The sequence below is a fragment of the Petaurus breviceps genome, unplaced genomic scaffold, assembly GCF_028583685.1.
Source record: "Petaurus breviceps papuanus isolate PSGF00001 unplaced genomic scaffold, PetGlider_PUasm1.0 90842, whole genome shotgun sequence".
In the NCBI taxonomy this organism is placed as follows: domain Eukaryota; kingdom Metazoa; phylum Chordata; class Mammalia; order Diprotodontia; family Petauridae; genus Petaurus; species Petaurus breviceps.
Genome location: NW_027187358.1, coordinates 14,169,658 through 14,188,773, shown reverse-complemented (window position 1 = coordinate 14,188,773; position 19,116 = coordinate 14,169,658). Strand labels below are relative to the sequence as shown.

Genomic DNA, 19,116 nt, shown 5'->3' with positions numbered 1-19,116 from the left:
AGGTGTCCTCATGCTGACAGCCTCAAAAATATTGACTAGAATATGATATGAGTTTGGGGCTAGAAGGACACATTTCCTAGCTTGAAGAGATTATTTCTGTAAAAGAAATATTTTTAGCACCCCAAATTTGAAGGCTTTTATCGACAAATTGACCAGCCTTAAGTTCTCTAGGGAGAAAGTCAATGACCAGATGCCTTTTGGGTCAGTCCATTACCGCACATAATTACAAAGGCTCATGAAATAGTCTTGGCATTTTCTCTGAGAATTTTTCCCCTGTAAAAAATTGGTTAGGTGGGGCAGCTTTATTTATTCTGATTTCAGTGTTTCATGCTATTTGAAAATAACCTTTTCTCCAATACTAAGAGAAAAACCTTCAGCCTAACTGACTTCAGAGGTTTAAGTAGAAAGAGCATTTGTCATTCTCTTTGGCTAAAAAACATCAGTATTTGCATATTTGGATAGGATCCAAAAGAACATAAACAGAATACTTTTTCCTATAAGGTTCAGTGCTTTGGGGCTTGGGAGTTAGAAGACTAGAATCTAGACACCAGCACCTATTCACTCTGTGACCACAGGAAAATTGTTTCAAGTCTTCATCTGAAAGGATCTGCCCCTCCTCAGATTTTCTCACAGCACCATACTTCAGCTTTCTTTTCTTTCTGCTTATCACAATGTACCTTGTATCTTTTTTTGTATGCACATGATAACCCTTATTAAATTTTAAGCTCCTTAAGGGTAGAGACCAGGGTTTGTTTTTTGTTGTTGTCGTTGTTTTTCGTCTTTGTACTTCCAGGACTATCACTAGGGTTTGCTGCTCAGTCTTTTTCAGTCCTATCCTACTCTTCATGACCCCATTTCCAGTTTTCTTGGTAAAGACACTGGAGTGGTTTGCCATTTCCTTCACAGGAAATTTTAGATTTTTTGCAAATGAGGAAACTGAGGCAAACAGGATTAAGTGACTTACCTAGGGTCACACAGCTAGTTAGTATATGAGGCCAGATGTGAACTTGGGAAGATGAGTCTGACTCCAAGCCTGATACTCTATCCACTGCACTGCCTACCACAAGGGCATGGCACCTCTAATGAATTTGTAGAAGCAGACTGAAATTCCCAAGATTTAGTACATACAGAGCTTTACATTTATTTTCCTTCCTCCCACTTGCTATCTTTGACAGTGAAACAGAAAAGAAAGCAAGGAGAAGCCACAGGGAAAGGAGTACTAAAAGGTACCGGGAGCCAGAAATACCTGGGGTTGAAGTCCATTTTGTCTCTCACACCCATTGGCTGTGTGACCCAAGGCAAATCATTTATCCACACAGTGAGTGCTTCAGGCTGCCCTTTAGCCTATTAACTGTAGAAGGGCAGGAACTGCTGATGCCGGGAGCTTGAGGTAGAAATGGAATTAGAAGTCCAGACTTAAAAGAAAGAGAGACAAAAGGGAAATTTGAAATGCTAAATATAAGATTTCCCATTGGAGGAGCTTCCTCCCAACCTCAATGACAAAACTCCTAAGTCATCTTAGCTGGTTATATTGAATACTCTTGAACATAATTAGGCATTCATATATTTAGGAATCACAAATAACTGGTTTTCTGTTTTGTTTTCTGTTTCTCTCCATTACTTCAACAACTACTGGTTTTCTTGACGCTGTTAATAATTTCATGTCATTACAATCAGTTCAGGTATATTATTTTGACATAAACATCTGCTTATGTCAAAATAAAGAGTAAGACTGTTGTCCCTTTCCCCCTCACTGCTTCAATTTCTGGAGCTGCATTCGGAGGAAGTAATACCTCCAGGAACTTGGATGATTTAGATATGGTTATTTGAAGAGGAAGGAACAGCCTCTCCAGGCTCTTCTTGCTTCCAGCCACCCAGTGTCCTCTTTCTAGGCAGATTGCCCTGGAATCCCTAACCTAGTGTTCTCATCCATCCTTGCCCTTCCTCACTCTTCTGGAACTCTTATTCCATCCCCATTAGGGGTGTTCAGGTGCTTCATGAAAGTCTGATTAATGAATAATAGTTAATCAAATAATTAGTAATGGATATATATAACAAATGGAAGTGAGCTTTCATAACATTTTAATTGAGTTCTACACTTTCTTAAGGCAAAGGAAAGATTCTCATGGGGGGGTAAATTTTGGTAACTGTGGAGATTTAGTATGGAACATAATTTTTTTTGAAAGCCTTTAAATCTCATGAAATCAATCACCTGTCCATCTAGAGGTTGGATCTGGTGGCCAAGACTCCCCAAGTCTAACCAAAAGCTACATTCACCTGTTGAAGAGAAATACTAGATAGCTGAATTCTTAACCCTATCAGTGTCAGGCACTATTTTGGTAGCAAATGAAACCTACTGATCCCTTCCCAGTTTTATTTTTATTTTTTTTAATTCACAATTGAAGGAAATGCTAAATATTAGTTAAAGATTAGTGAAAAAAATTTTTTTCCCATCCAAGTTCACAAAGCCCCTGAAAATCTATCCACAGACCCTGAAAAGGACCACTGGTTAACCCCTTTTGCAGAGGAAGTGGTACTTGGGGCAGATCACTTGTCCAAATCTCACCTGTAAAGGGAATAGGTTTGGATAAGATGATTTCTGAGGCCCCTCCAGAAATAGTTAAAAAAATTCTGATTCTAGGAAGAATAAAAATTCACATGGTGTTCATGTACCAAAGACTGATTATGTCTGTCATTTTTTTTCTTTTAAGACTATTTTCCCTTCAATATTATTCTGATGATGAAGGCATTATTTTGACTCAAAGCGAAGTCAAAGTCAAAGGCTTCCAGGTGGGCCTGTATTTGAGCTGGGCTTCACTGACCCTGAAAGTCATGAAGGAGGTAGACTTGTCTAGAGGTGGGGGAGGAGCATGGCAAAGGGACCATAACTGACAAAAATACTCTGGGAACCCCATGCCTGGAGCTGGTGGGCAGAGCAGGTCAGGATAGGAATCCAGGCCTGACCCCATCAGTTAATGTGGGTGTGTGGCTCTCTCCTTCACACAACTTGGAGAAATAATTTCCCTTTGATAGATTTTGTTCACTAGCATGTTTAAATGGAAGCCTAGCATCATAGACTGACTATGTACACAAATGAACACATAATAATGCTAAATAGCACAGTGGATAGAAAGCAGGGCCTAGAGTCAGAAAGACCTGAGTTCAAAACTTGCCTCAGAAACTTACTAGCTATGTGACCCTGGTCAAGTCATTTAACTTATTTGCCTCCGTTTCTTCTATAAAATGGGGATAATTATAGCACCTACTTCTCAGGGTTGTTGTGAAAATTAAATGACATAGTGACTGCAAATCACTTAGCACAGTGCCTGGTACATGGTAAATGCTATATAAATGTTATCTATTTTTAATTATTAGTGCTTTGTGTGTGTTTCTACATATAGAAAGTAAGCCATTTATAAATCTTAGAGCCCTATATCTCTACCACATATGTTGTTGTTGTTGTTGTGTGGATTTCAGCGACCTAAGAGACTCTTCTATCCAGAAACTTTCCCTTCCTTTGCTTGAAATTGCAGCATTAGTGACTGATTAGTTGGTGGTGGCTGTGGTTGTAGAGCTAGCTTTGGTGTAGTGAGAACATGGATTAGAAATGAGGAGAAGCCTGGAGTTCAATCTTGTCTCTGATACTAGCTGAGCAACATCAGGCAAGTGCTTTAACCTACCGGTGCCTCAGTTTCCCCATCTGTAAAAGGAGAAATAAATATAGGCTATTATTATTTCATAAAGCTTTACTTTCTCTGGTGATCTCCTTAAAATACAGAAAAACTTCCCCTTGTGGGTCCTTTATATTGTTGCCAACACTTAGGTGGAAATTACCTTATCAGATCACTTTTTTTCCTTGACTGGAGCCACACTTTAGAGAAATGGGAGCCTGGGGGTAGGAGGTAGGTGGTACAATTATCCAAATACAGAGAGTAACAAAAAAACATTTTCAGACTCTGAAAACATGACAATCCAAGTGGTTTTCACCTCAAGCATCTAGTAAGGAAATATTTCTGGGGTTTGTTTTAAATAATCTAGTCTACAGTGTTATCTAATCTCTGTCTTTTCCTGCTGTATCCTCCTCTATAACATGCCTTCCAACCCTAGGTGTCCTCCTTCCTGGGCCCTCTTTTCTTCTCCCTCTACAGTGTTTTACACAGTGATCTCATTAGCTCCCGTAAATTTAATTACCATCTCTGTGCTGATAATTCTTAAATCTTTCTTTCCTGCCCTAATCTCTCTAATCTCAAATCTCCAACTGTCTTTCATGTGTCTCAACCTGGCTGTCGAACAGATATCTGAAAGTCAATTTGTCCAAAACAGAATTCATTACTTTCAACAGTCAACCTGAAAGTTTGGTTAACAGAGGCAAACAGGCTAGGTGGTTATAAATTCATATTGTTTATTCCCTTAAAGCTAGCAGATATGTGCTGCAAGAAGCCAAAACATAAGTTTTGACTGTCTGATAAAAGAATGACCAGCTTTTTATATGTTTTAGAATAATCCCAACTCAGGGTCTCTATGTCACTCAGATTTTTGCTCTGCATCTATGTTTAACCATATTATGAGAAAAGAATTTTCTTCATTTAATAGGTGGTAAATACAGTAAGATAAGAGAGTTGACAAAGTGTCAGTTGAAATTACAACCCAGTACATTTGTGTTTTCTTTACCACTACATGACATAACACAGTATGTGTCCATGAAATATTAAGATAAGAAAAAGTTCCACTGGCTAAGGGTCTCATCCGTAATGGTCAGAAACAAAAGGAAAAAAATGCTCTTAAATCTGCCCAATCTGGCCTTGTTGACAGAAAAATAACTGTTAGGTTGAGGGTCTTTCTTCTGTTTGATTAGTTCAGGCTCTGGCCTTTATAGAGGTTCAAATGATATTAAGTGATTATCACCACCTAACCATGTTCCCCCTCAAGCTCCACTGCTTTCCCTATTACTGTAGAGGGCAACACCATTCACCAGTCCCTCAGGCTTGCAACCCAGAAGTCACCCTGGGTTCCTCACTCTTTCTCACCCTCCATCTAAGCTGCTGCCCAGGCCTGCTGATTTCACATTTGCAACATCTCTCAGATACGCCTTATCTCCTGTAATGCTGCCACCACTCTAGTGTAGGCTTCTCATCACTTTATGTCTTGACTACCCCAGTAGCCTGCTGGTGGGTCCACCTGCCTCATCTCTCCCTACCCCAGTTTATTCTTCATTCAGCCACTGAAGTCCTTCCTAAAATGCATGTCGTCCTCTTATTCAATAAACTCCAATGGCTCACTATTAGCCTCCAGGATCAAATAAAAAATGCTCTGTTTGGCATTCAAAGTCCATCATAACCAGCCATGTTCTACCTTTATCTTCTTACACCTTACTCCCCAACACATACTCTTCAATCCAGTGACACTGGTCTTCTGGGTGCTCCATGAACCAGACACTCCATCTCGAAGCTCCTGGCATTTTCTCTGGCTGTTCCCCATGCTTGGAAGCTCTTCCTCCTCCATTCAACCTAATGACCTCCCTGGTTTTCTTTAAGTCCCAACTAAAAACCTTCTACAGGTAGGCTTCCCCCACCCCTCTTCATTATGATGCCTTCTTTCAGTTAATTATTTCCTATTTATCCTGTATATATTTTGCTTTGTATATATTCTGTTTGCATGTTGTTGCCTCCATTAGATGATAAACTCCTTGAGGGCAAGGACTTTTTTTTTAACCTTTTATTTGTATCCCCAGGGCTTAGCACAATGCCTGCCACATAAATAGTAGGCAATTAATGAATGTTTATTGATAGATTGCTCCAGGCCAGCCCAGAATGTTTATTCCTTGATTACTTTTTGAGTAGCCAGTCATAAAAAAATAATAAAACATTTATATAGTGCCTTTGGGTTGGCAAAGCCCTTCACAAATTGTGCTGCATTTAATAACACCTAACATTTGTATGGTACTTTCTATGTGCCAGAAATTATGTGATGGACTTAAAATTATTATCTCATTTGATTCTCAAAACAACTCTGGGACATGGTGTTATTATTTTTTTTATTTTTATTATCAATTATTATTTTTATGATTTTTGCCATTTTATACATAAGAAAACAAAGATGGGCAGAGGTTGTTACTTTCCCAGGATCATAGGGCTACAAAATGTCTGAGACCAGATTTAGTCTCAGGTCTTCCTAAGGCCAGTTCCTAAACTTGATACACATTGTCACCAGAGAACTGGAGAATTGGAAGGGACTTTAGCAGATATTTAGCCCATTCCATACCCAGAAAATAACACCTTTTACATCATGCCCAAACAACTGGTCAATCCAATCTTTGGTTCAACACCATCAGTGAAGGGAAAACCTACTATATTTGGAGACAGCTCGATGCAATTTTGAATAAACTTACTTGCTAGGAAATTTTTCTTGACATCAAGTCTAAATTTTGTGTTCCCCGTGTACAGCATCCATAAAGTGGAAAGATCGTTTGATCTCGACTGAGCGTTGTAAAACACTGAAATTATACCTGAATATCCTTGCTTTGAGATTCCTCAGAAAGGCCAGGATGCTAAGATAAAGCTGCTACTTTGAAAGACATTCTTTTCAATAGGATGTTAATATAGGAAACCCAGTGATTGTTGTGTGGAAAATCCAGAAGTGAAACAAGATACTATGAGGACAAATAAGAAATAAATCTGATTGAATACAGGTGTACCTTGCATTATTCAATAGATATGTTCAAGTCCCCTGTAAATTGATTTTTTTTGAAATACAAATCACCTTAAATACCCTTAGAGAATCTTTCTGTTTTTGTACAGCCATAAGGGAAGGTGTTTTTGTGACTTAAAGAATCCCTTGTTAATGCAAATGATTTCCTTCTAACAACTCATCAATAGGTTTTCATCTTTTTTATATTTCTAGTTTCCTTAAAGCTTTGCATACATGGACTAAAGAGTCAATAAAAGTCATTGACCACATCCAGAGAAATATAGAAGATATGCAAAATATGCAAAAATAAAAAAAAATATGCAAAGCTTTAAAACAAAGATAGGTAGACTTGTTTTCCCTAAGGTCAAAAGGCAGAAGTAGAAGCAATGGGTAAAACTATGGAAAGGAAAATTGAGACTTCTTGTAAGGAAACTTAATGAGAAATAAATGTTAACTTGTGTCACATGGCTCCTGAAGATTTGGGGATCACATTAAACAAATCTAATCCTGAAGGATGACCCCTAAGGGTTATTTTCTCTTTCTGGTTCATTGCACCCATCTGGAGTTGTTTACTCCCAGAAAATCTCCTACCGTGTTTCCCCCGATAATAAGACCTATCCCAAAAATAAGCCCTCCCCTTACCGTGTAAGATTCCTCTAAAATAAGCCCTCCCCCGAAAAGAAGCCCTATTGAGATTGCTACTGTAGTGAAGGTGATCCCCTGCGTTACTCGGTACCCTCTGTATGCACCGTCGTCCCCCCCCCCCCCCCCCCCCCCCGTGAAATGCACACCGTGCTCCGAGCTGCATCCAATCAGAGCCACAGCAGTGAGCGCGTCATCCTGTTCTTCCCCAGTGATTTGCTTATTGAATAAAGGTACATTTTTTTTGTTCACATTTACCTGTTTATTAAAATTGCTGTCAATGTTCATTAAAATAAGCCCTCCCCTGAAAATAAGCCCTCTGGTGTTTTTCTGTCCAAAAAAATAATAAGACAGTGTCTTATTATCGGGGGAAACACGGTGCTATACACTTGGGGGTAGAGATATTATCTATATCGGTAAAAGAGGTCCTCAGTTTGTCTACAAGTTTTGTTTTTGTTTTAAGTCATATTCAGTCATGTCCAACTCTTTTGTGACCCCTTTTGGGGTTTTCTCAGCCAAGATGCTGGAGGAGTTTGCCATTTCCTTTTCCAGCTCATTATAAAGATGAGGAAACTGAGGCAAACAAGGTTAAGTGATTTGCCCAGGGTCACACATGTTAAGTGTCTGAAGCTAAATTTGAATTCAGATCTTCCTGACTCCAGGCCCCCGCTCTCTATCCATTGCACCACCTAGCAAGGATAATATGAGTAGCCCATATGGACAGCCTGTATTTATTCCAAAAAATTACAAAAGTGAACTGAACTGCCTTGAAAGTAATGAGTTCCTCCTCATTGGAGGGCTCCAAGCAGAGGGTTGTTTGACTACTTGTGAGTCACAGTGAAATGGAAATTCTTTTTTCAGGATTGAATTCAACTAGCTAGTCTCTGAGGTCCCTTTGAGTTTTGAAATTAATAATAATAATAATAGCTACCATTTATATAGAATTTTAAGACTTTTAAATGATTTTACAAATATTCTGTCATTTGATCCTTACAACAACACTGAGATGAAGGTCCTATTATTCCCCCATTTTTAGAGATTGAGGAAACTGAGGCAAATGGAGGTTATGTTAAATGACTAAGGCTGGATTTGAACTCATATTGTCCTGATTCTAAGTCCAGCGTTCTATGCACTATGCATTATTTTTTGTAATTTCAACTCTTTAGAGAAAGAGTCATAACCTTAGGGAGTGTACAACTTTCACTAAAAGTATAGTCCCCGTTAAAATGACTTACGTAAAACCTCTAAGGCTCTGTTCTGTATCTTCTTTTCCTTTTCATCAGCTCCTTAAGTGTCAAATATCATATCTATGCAAATGATTTGCTAATTTTCCCCTAGACTTATGATTTCACCAGTGTGGGAAATCATGGATATAAAAACCAACTCTCTCAATGCAAATTAGCATTTTGTCTATAATCTCTACTCTTAGAGAATTTCCAAGGGACGCTAAAAGACAGCTCGAGTTTTCCTGACACTGAGGCCAGGTCTCTATCCATTATATCACCATGCCATACTGATTCTCAAATCAGTATTTTATCTAGTCCTAGTCTCTCTCCTGAATTCCAATCCCAGATCACCATCTGTTTGCCAAACATCTCTCAGCCTGAATATCCAGTTGTAAACTCAACTTGTCCAAAAGAGATTATATTATCTTTATCCCTAAGTGCATCCCTGCTCAAAATTTCTCTCTTAGTTCAGGCCCACACCACCTTTCTAGTCACTTAGATTCCTTTTTCTCCCTCTCCTCACTGTATGAAATGTATTCTTTGTCAAGGCATTTAGATTCTGCCTTCGGGATCTCTCTCACATCTGCCCTCCACACTCAAATAGTCACATGATTTACTTCTTACCTTAACTATTACAGTGGCCTCCTAACTGGAATCCCTTGCATCTACTTTCTGCCATCTCCAATCCTTCCTAAAGCAAAAATCTGATCGTATAAATTCCTGGTCAAGAATTATGTAATTCCCTAACGCATTTAGTATAAGATAAGCAAAGAACTATTCAGATTGGCAATTAATGTCCTTCATAATCTGACTCACTTTTCAATCAGTTAATAAGTATTTATTAAGTACTTACTACATTTCAGGAACTATTCTAGCCACTGAGCTTACAAACATAAACATAAGGCAGTGTTTGACCCTAAGGAACTTTCACTGCAGACTTATTGGACATTATACTTTGATATTCTCCACGTTCCATCTGAGTGAGTCTACGTGCTGCTTTCCCCATATGTGTTATTCCTTCTCTCACCTCTTTGCCTGTCCTCCACAACCAGAATGCACTCCTTCTTCCTTTCTACCTCTTAGAAGCCTTAACTTCCTTCAAGGCTCAGCTGAGGCCCCACTTCTTTACAGGAAACTTTTCATGTCCCTCTTGCTCTCTCTCTCTCTTTTTCTAATTATCTTGTATTTATTCGTTAGCTTATATGCAAAATTCCCCAGTAGATCCATAAGTTCCTTGAAGCCTGGGGTAGGTTTTTCTTTCTTGTCTTTGAATCCCTAATGCCTAGAGCAGGGTCTTATACATGTTTGGGGCTTAATAAATACTTGTTGTACTCCTGCTATGACATCATTCATCAGATGATTTACTCAATGACAAAAGAGTCATTTGTATATCACATTTCATTTCATTCTCACAACCACCATGGGACAAGGTGTAGTGAAGACATGACTACCCTTGTTTTACAGAGAAGTAAAGTGGCCTGTCCAGGACCACACAGTTAATAAGTGCCAGGAGCCACATGCTGTATTTCCAAATCCAGTGATCTCTCCTCATGTCACACGGCCTCCATTTATAAGACTGTTTCAGTGGAACCAAATGCCACCCTGTTTCATCTAACTGCGGTGTTTTCCCCTAAACCAAATGAGGACCAAGGTATGCCTGTGTTTGGAATCCTAGGGTATCCCAACCTTGACAGCTCATTAGGAAAACCTGCTAGGTTCTCTTGCTCTGTATGGTAGCTCGAGATGTAGGGGATGTGACCATGTCGCCCATGGAGCTACTCATTATCCAGCTGCAGTCTTTCTCCTTAGCCTCAGTCGTGTGTCATGAGCTGCCTCTGGGACAGAAATGACCAAACAGAACTCATTATCTGTTCCCCAAAGCACACTCATCTTTCTCTGCTTCCATCTAGGGCGCCATCATCCTCCCTGTCACCTCAGTGTCCCATTCAACTCTTTACCTTCACTAATATCACCTAAAATCAGTCGCCAAATCCCTCTATCCATACCTCTTTTGTATGTCCTGTCTTCTCTACTCACACAGCCACCACCCTAATCTAGGCCCTGATTGCCCCTTGCCTGGACTACTGCCATAGCCTTTGTTCACTCTAATGGAGGCCCCCCACATCTGCCAGCTCAAGGGCAGGGGCTGTGTTCTGCCTTTCTTCGGATCCTCAGCACTTCGAACAGTTCTTGGCACATGGTAGGCACTTAATGCTCATTGAATGACAAAGTGATTTTCCTAAAGCCCAGATATGATCCTGCAGTACATTGTGGAATTCCCTCCTCTACCCAAAACCTTAATAAATTCCCATGGGATCAAATAGAAATTCCTTTGTGTGGCATTTAAAGATCTTCACAATCTGTTCTTCTACTGTCTTTATAGTCTTTGTACATATTATTTCTCTCCACACACTCTGCCAGATTGCCCTACTTGCTATTTCTCATGCTCAGTACTCCATCTCCCATCAAACTGCCTTTGCATTAGCTGTTCCCCATGCCTAAAATGCAGCCGTCCTCACCATCCATTCCCTTCTCAGAATCCCTGGCTTCCTTCAAGACTCAACTCTAACACTTTTTTCCACACAAAACCTTTCTAGACTCCCAGCCCCATTAATGCATGCTTTCCCAAACTACCTTGCATTCATATATATATATATATAAAATACAACTACTTAACACACATATGTTGTCTCCAGGATAGAATTTCTTAAAGTTGCTCAGCCACTGATGCCCCTCCCAACCTGAAATTACTTTGTTTTCATGTTGCTTGTATGTTGTATATATTTATATTGATATTTTCTCTCCTGATAGCAAATAAGTTCATTAAGGGCAGGGACTGTTTCATTCCTGGTTTTGTATCTGTAGGACCTGGTTCATAGTAGGTGCTTAATAAATCATGATTGCCTAAGGATTTTTCCCCCAAAAGCAAACCTATTGGGTTGCCTGAAGGAAATAGGGAGAGGGTTCAAATAACATCATGTTGCCTGAACTGTACCTGAAGTCACAGACCAAAGAACCAAGGAGCACAAACTCCATCAATAAGCATTTATAAAAATACCATTGCATCCCAGGCACTGTGTGTTTTCTTGCTGGGGATGCAGAGATAAAGGTTTAGTCCCTGGCCTCAAGCAGCATAAAAGCAGCAACTATCAATGTGAGGAGATGATGGGTGAACAGAGAGGCATACACAAAATAAATACCCATCAGGGCAAGGCAAGGTAGGTAGTAGGCACTTGCAGAGAGAGGGGACAGGAGAAGAGGTAATCAAGAAAGGCCCTATGGAGGAAGCAGCATCTGAACTGAACTTGGAAGGAAAACAGGAGAGACAAGGTTGATCTGTTCACCCACCCACAACTTTCCATGGGTCCACAACTAGACTTCCAAAGGAAAGATGGTAAAAAAGGTACCCTGAGCCCTAATCTCATTTTTTCAAAGGTAAAAAGAGGATTATTAAGAGAGAGATCTCGAGAGGAGTTCTTTGAGGGTTGATGTCATCTGCAGTAGGCTGAATAAACATACCACTCACCTTTAAAAAAAACAAACAAAAACAAAACACAAAGGACAAAGGGAGCACTACTGCATAATTTCAAAGTGTGAACTCAAGTCAATTTGAACAAGTCTGGATGACCATTTTTAAGGTATGGTGTAAAAGGAACTTTTTTTTGATATGTGTTGAATTAGACAGCTATCAAGGTCCCTTGAAATTCCATGATAGTAAATGCTTTTTAGGCCCCATGTGCACGGCACTGAATTTTGCTAGGGCTTAGGCCTTGACACCTTGTATGGCTATCTCATGCAATATCTTCTTTGCTTGGACCATCATCTCCACCTCCTCCTCATCACTACCTTCAACTCTACCTTTGGTTCCTCAGGCTCTAACAGGGGAGGGTTTATGTTATCTTGTTGGGACCTCAGCCTCTATGATACTTCCTGGCCATAACACCACAGTTTCATGTATCTCCACCCTCTCCTCTATGGCTTTCCAGCTCCTCTTTTTGTATTGTTTTCACTTATTAGGCTGTAAGCTCCTTGAGGACAGGCACAATAACACCATTCCTCAGCACAGTGTCTGGCACATACAAGACAATAAATGCCTGTCTGTCTATTCAACAAGTTAGGCAAGGACAAGCACTCGCCAAAAAAAAAAAAAGTTGTTTTTAAGGAGCTTACAGTAATTTTACTGAGGAAAATGCTAGAGATAAGTAAGTAAAATAGAATTTGAGAATAGAGACCACACACATAACTAGGAGAATCAATAAAGGTTGAAATAGGAGATGGCACCAGGGATAGGTCTTGAAGGAATGCGGGGTATTTTTGTCACCATACATTTTCTCAAATAATATAGCTACCTTGTTGTGGAAGGCAGCAACTTTTTTACATAAAAAAGGGGCCCTCCTACAATCAAAGTGAAGAACCACTCTCCTGATGGCTACATAACCTCATTTAGGGAAAACTGCTGACAGGAAATGGTGGTGCCTTGATGGCAGTCTGGTGATCTTGTGGTCCTGATTTCCTACAACAAGTCAATCAACAAGTATTTGTGTGAATTATTATAGATTACGCTTCCCTACCTTGTCCTCTCTCCTCTCCTCCCTTCCTCCCATGTATATAAACTTGTAAAATGATTGAAAGGGAACTCTGGTTTAGGATTTTATTAAAATAATAATAATTGCTAAGATAATGTGAGCTTCAGAATTTCAAACCACTCTTCCAAAGCTTACTGGCAATTTACTGATGACAGGATACCAACTTACCTTTGTTCTCTGACTCATTATTCTAGAAAGATTGGAGTGAGTGAAAGGCCTACTTGAAAGAGAAGATTGACACTTGATAACATTAATTCTTGAAGCTTCAGAATCTCACTCAAATTAGGCAAAACATAAAATGAAAAGGAACAGGGACTAGAAGGTTGTGCAAAGACATTTTTCAGAGAGGAATCTTCTTTTTGCAGGCTTTAGAATGGCATTTTCTCACCATTAGCTAAAGTTACTTGAAAAAACATCATGATGTTGTTAAATGTAACCTTCTTTGTCAGAAGGGATGAAGGAATGTAATCGTCTTACCTTAAACAACTGTGCGTTGTAGCTGTTGTTACAGTATGATCAATGGAAGCAGATGCACGTTGGGATAGGTTTCCATATGGTATCCCAGATGTGCAGCCTCTGTTTATGAAAGAATTATTGTAACTTTCAGAATAAAGACAGCATATAAATATATATTGCAATCACAGGATAATACATTTAGCCATCATATTTTGGGAGAAGGGACCAGGCATATTTTGTTTGTTTGTATTTTTAAACCTTTCATAAAATAGCAGATTTTATTAGGGCTTTTTTTTTTTAAAGTAACAGCTCTAATTGGCAAAAGACCATAATAATGTATTTCTTAATGCTGCCTAATTGCCTTTACAAAATCATCCCATAAAAATACTCATTATAAACATGGCATACAAAAAATGTCATTCATTAACTTGGAAATAAAATTATAATTACAATTATAAGGCTTTGAGGAGGTTCCGTTAAGAGGGCTTGCATGCTAATTGCAGAGTTTAAGGTTGCTAATTTAATAGTAGACCCAAAAAAGGTGTCAGCTGAAGAGTTTAAAAGGTTGGGATATTTAAAATCCGTCTCCCTCTTGCACGCATCAAGTTGGATGGGAGAGTAAAGTGAGGGTTTGGGTTTGGTTTGTTTTTTAAACTCTTTGTAAATCGGATTGGGTACGGGAGAGAGGCGTGGGCTGAGTAGGATCCTCCCCTGAAATCTCAGCCTTAGCCTAGGGAGCGCTTGGCGGCCCCAGCACCTGGAGCGTAGAGGAGAGGGGAGGAGAGGGGAGCTGAGTGGAGAGCTCTCGAGGGGTGGGGAGGTAAGGGGAGGGGACGGTCCGGCTGGGGAGGTGGGACCGTGGGCGCGCACGCGCGCTGGCGGACACGCGCGAGGGGGAGGTGGCCGATCGTGCATTCACCAGCCCTCCTCTTCTGCAGAAGCAACTGCAGCGTCCCTTTCCCTGCAGCAGCGCGGCCCCCATTGGCTCCTCGGTGACACGTGACAGTTGGAGCCTTTTCTGTGTCTTTTCTCGCCCATCTGTGTGCAGGGCACTGATAGGCCAGGCTGATGCGCAGGCAATTTATCATCCTGATCTCCCACTGAGTCAGGGAGCTCTCCTGTCACCAGTATTGATTTCAGAGGATGGACTAAATTTCCTAGGATTTCCATTAAGAATTAAGAAAAAAGCTCTAAGCACGCAGGGTAGCCAGACAGACATGGATATGAGATGGCACTGTGAAACCTCGCAGGTAGCTCCTTCTATCACAGCCGATACTGAGCACAGACTTAGCGCTGCAGCATGCAGGGTTTAAAATGCCATTAGTCTAAAAACAACAATAATAATAACAACAAAAGTCATTCGGACCAATTACTAAAACGAATTTTTAAATGTAAAAGGCTATATCTCCTTGGAGATTGCATGGCATTAAGATTAAGATCAAATTTATGCACGCTATATGTGAAATCTAGAAAAGCTTTTGAAAATGACTATTTTTTTTCAAAGAAAATAACTCTTTAAACCCTGGGCATGATTGCTTATATTTTTCATTTGCTGCTTTTGTGAGCATCAGAGGTTCTTCAGCATGCTTATGGCAACAGCAACAAGATTTTATATATATATATTTATGTATTATACATATGGATATAAGTGTGTATATACGTATATGTGTGTTAAGTTGACCCAAGTAAAAGCATGAATAAAGGCTGCTTCCATTACTTGTCTGGCTGCTATATTGTAATGGCATAGTAATGTTTTTGTTTGTAGATGCTTAGATCCTGATCATGCATGCTTTTTATGGCACAGTGGGGTTTTTCTTTGAAAATTTGTAGATCTGGGATGTCTGTGAATTAAATGCATGTGTGGTGGAACAGAAAATGTCTTAACAATGAATGACAACATTTGATTAACAAATGAAATTATTTCATGTTTATTGAATTCTTAGCATTAATTCTGATCACTGGTTGGGGGAGGAAAAAGTAATCTACATGTCTGTGAGGTTGGAAGTATTTGTGTGTTGTGTTGTGTTTTTTAAGAACTATGATTACTGGCTTATTTCAGATTTGTAAAGCAAGATTTGAAATTTTTAATCCTACCAAACAAGGAATTTTAAGAATTCTCCATTTTAGCCTATGGGAGAGTACTTGTTCTAAAACAGCTGTGTGTGTATGAGGGAGAAAAATATATATACATGTTTGTTTCTGTGTGTGTATGAGTTGTTTGGTGAACGGTTTGATAGCCTCCTTGTTGGTCCTTATTCTCATTTCTAAGAGGAAAAATGGCTTGGCATTTTAACATTTGCTTGGCCCTTGGGAGTTAGAGCTGGCAGAAGCCAAGAGTATTACCAGATGGGACAGGCAGGCACTCACAATGAGTAGAGAGAGACAATAGGTGGGGGAGGAGCAGATGGATGGGCTGAGGAGGGGAGAAAAGAAAGGATAGCATGGAGAGGAGGGGCAATGGGGGCTTAATAGAATAAGATAGATGTTACCTCAGTTCTAAGAAAAAAAAAAGCCTAGACATACCTTTTCCTTGGATTAGAAGACAGACTATTGTGACAACCTGTTTTCTTTTAAATTAGTTAGCAAAGGTAATTGGAATTTAGGAGGGGAAATTCTTTGAATTTGACTTGCTTTGCCAAATTATGAACAATACCCAGCAAGATGCTTTTTTATGGTGTCAAGTTTGTGAAAGGTTATGTGTGGAATAGAATTTAAAGCTATATTAATTTTTGAGACACTGGGGTGTATATATGGATGACAGATAACAGTATCTCTGTTTCCAGCATTTGTGGATCTGAATATCAAAACTCAGTTGTTTTTGCCATACCTGGTTGATAGCTTCGGAAAATGTAAGGTTTCCTAACCATTTTCCCTTTATGTTTTCATTGTCTAAAATTTTATATTGTCTTGTGAATCTGCTATTCATCTTTCACTCCTGACTTTTAATACAGGTTCATTTCTAGAGTAGTGTTTTCTAGTGTTTCTTTCCCTCTGCCTTGTTTTGTTTTTTTTAAGGAGTGGGGCATGGCTGTTGACCCTGGCTTAGGTCCAGCCCAAAGCCCTCAGTGAAATGAGTTTCTCAGCAGCTTCCAGCAACAATCCTGCACATCACCCAAGCAGCCACGGAATTGGTCACAGCTGACAGCTTTTGCCTGGAAAGGGCTTAAGGGCTGAGCCAGCATGAAAATCAGTTTGTTTCTTAACACCCTAATATTAATAATCCTTCCAGGTCAACACAGAAGTAGTTGTCAGGGGTTTCAGCTTTTTCCAAGTGAAACCAAGATTGTAGAGAGACACAGTAGTCATGGTCTAGAAGTGTCACTAAACTTAGTCAAAAATAATGAAAAATCAAGCAAATCAGACATTCAGAATCCCATCCAAATGTGACCTTAAGAAATACATAGTTTTTAGCCTGGTGGTTCACCCACCAGGAATTTTCTGGTGGAATTTAGTTGGTCTTTATTTGGTTTTTACACAACAGATGCTTTTTTTGGGTTATGTATGACAAAATTCTTTCCAACAAATTCTTTTAACCCCTCTGGCCTCCCCCTTCCTCCCACACTTTTCCCCAGTGTTTGATTGACTTTTCTAACATTCAGTTTATCAGAATGTAATCTTAGAAAGTGAATGCCAATATTTTTGGAACTTTTCGTGGTGGAGTCAATGCCAAAGTTAAACCATGTACCCAAAACATTTCTGGTTCCTTCCATGTCTGTCTGAATTCCTTCCTTCCTTCCTTCCTTCCTTCCTTCCTTCTTTCCTTCCTTCCTTCCTCCCTTCCTTCCTTCCTCCCTTCCTTCCTTCCTTCCTTCCTCCCTTCCTTCCTTCCTCCCTTCCTTTCTTCCTTCCTTCCTCCCTTCCTTCCTTCTTTCCTTCCTCCCTTCCTCCCTTCCTTCCTCCCTTCCTTCCTTCCTTCCTTCCTTCCTTCCTTCCTTCCTTCCTTCCTTCCTCCCTTCCTTCCTTCCTTCCTTCCTTCCTTCCTTCCTTCCTTCCTTCCTTCCTTCCTTCCTTCCTTCCTTCCTTCCTTCCTTCTCTTCCTTCTCTTCCTTCCTTCTCTTCCTCCCTCTGCCTTGGAGAACCTCTGGATCTAACATAAGGAACTCCTAAAAGCAAGAGAAGTGGCTACTTGGCTACTCAAATGAGCAGCCTAATGAGGTGAGGTTCCTCTGGGGACCCTGTGAAAACAGCCTCCTGAAATTCCAAGGAGAAACAGAGCCTGCAGGCAGTATGTTGGAAAGTCATTTGTGTTTTGGGAGTTTGAGTAATGCTGATGAAGCATAATAGAAGGACATCCAAGCTGTAGTGGGAAGCTTTTCTTCCTTTCCTTTTTTTTTTTTTTCCATTGACTCTGCACAATTGAGGTATCCTAAGAGGCTGAGAGTCAGATGATGTTCAGGCTCAAAACAGAAAGGACTTGAGGGAGAGTGTTGAGAAATGCATAGATAGCTTCTAGTTTTCAATGTATGGCATATGAACTCAAATGCCAAGAAAATATTATATGAAGTGATTAACTAGAGAAATACTAATACATTAGTAAAATAGTTATATTACATTGCATATTAATGACACATCGGGTGGTTATGGTGAAATGTCACTGTTTGTGTATATTGCATATGCTACTTTAATTTTTGAAATGAGCTTGTCCCATAGCATCTGGGTGCATTTACTTACTGAAAGTACTATCAATTAACATGAAGAATATAGTAGACAGAACAGTAATTCCTGGGAAATTCTCTGCTAGCCTGCATTGTTTTGTCTTTACAATAGGAAAATCATTTGGCTACCACTTCTAAGGGAGAAAGTGCTTTGGGAGTTGACTACAATGAGTTTAAATGATCCTGGACTAATCTTTCATCCTTTTCTTTTGGACATTTTTTTCTCCCATTTTATAGTATTCATCTTCTAATTTAAAATTGCAAACTTTACCAAAATGCAAAGGTGCATTCACCTACCTTCCCTTCAAATTGTCTCGTGTCCTTTTACTTCTTTCTTCTTGTTTATAGATTGTGATGACTGCTATATATCATTGACTCTGTTTTCAGTTTCCTCATCTGTAAAATGAGTTTAGCCAAGTGATCTACTAAGTTTCCTTCCAGCTCTAAACTGTAGAATCAGTTTCAATGGAATACACTGCTACTTGGGTTTGCTTTGTATTTATTGTACTTAGTTTTTTGGTTTCCTCTTAAAGATTGGAAATTTTGACCATAAATATGTTGACTTGACTTTTCTCCCATATTAGATACACTTGTTGGTTGATATCTAAATCTTTTCCTGAATTTTCCTGTTTAATTTAATGACAGAATGTAGGATTTAGGTGTAACTCTGGGCAATATCACCTCATTGTATAGAGTAATTAGGTGAGAGTCTGTGGACTTTCCTGGACTTGTGGATGTCTGGTCAAAATTTAAGGAAGTAAGAGGTCTGAAGTGTACAAACTACCAGTCTTCCTGTCTTCCTTCCATCCTTCCTTCTTTCCTTCCTTCCTTCCTTCCTTCCTTCCTTCCTTCCTTCCTTCCTTC

At 39.6% G+C, this 19,116-nt stretch overlaps 1 protein-coding gene across 17 annotated transcripts in view; it reads left to right on the top strand.

Annotated features, from left to right (window-relative positions):
* The window catches only part of NRXN1 (neurexin 1), a 1,464,789-nt gene that overhangs the window by 1,359,973 nt on the left and 85,700 nt on the right, over positions 1-19,116 (top strand). For 2 of the 17 annotated variants that reach the window (XM_069071691.1, XM_069071690.1), the window contains exon 1: positions 14,619-14,847. The exons of the other annotated variants lie outside the window; for them this stretch is intronic. In XM_069071691.1, coding sequence (XP_068927792.1) covers positions 14,815-14,847 — 33 coding nt within the window. In that variant the 5' untranslated portion in view covers positions 14,619-14,814. Of the gene's footprint in view, positions 1-14,618; positions 14,848-19,116 lie in introns of those variants that run through there. 17 annotated transcript variants of the gene reach the window in all.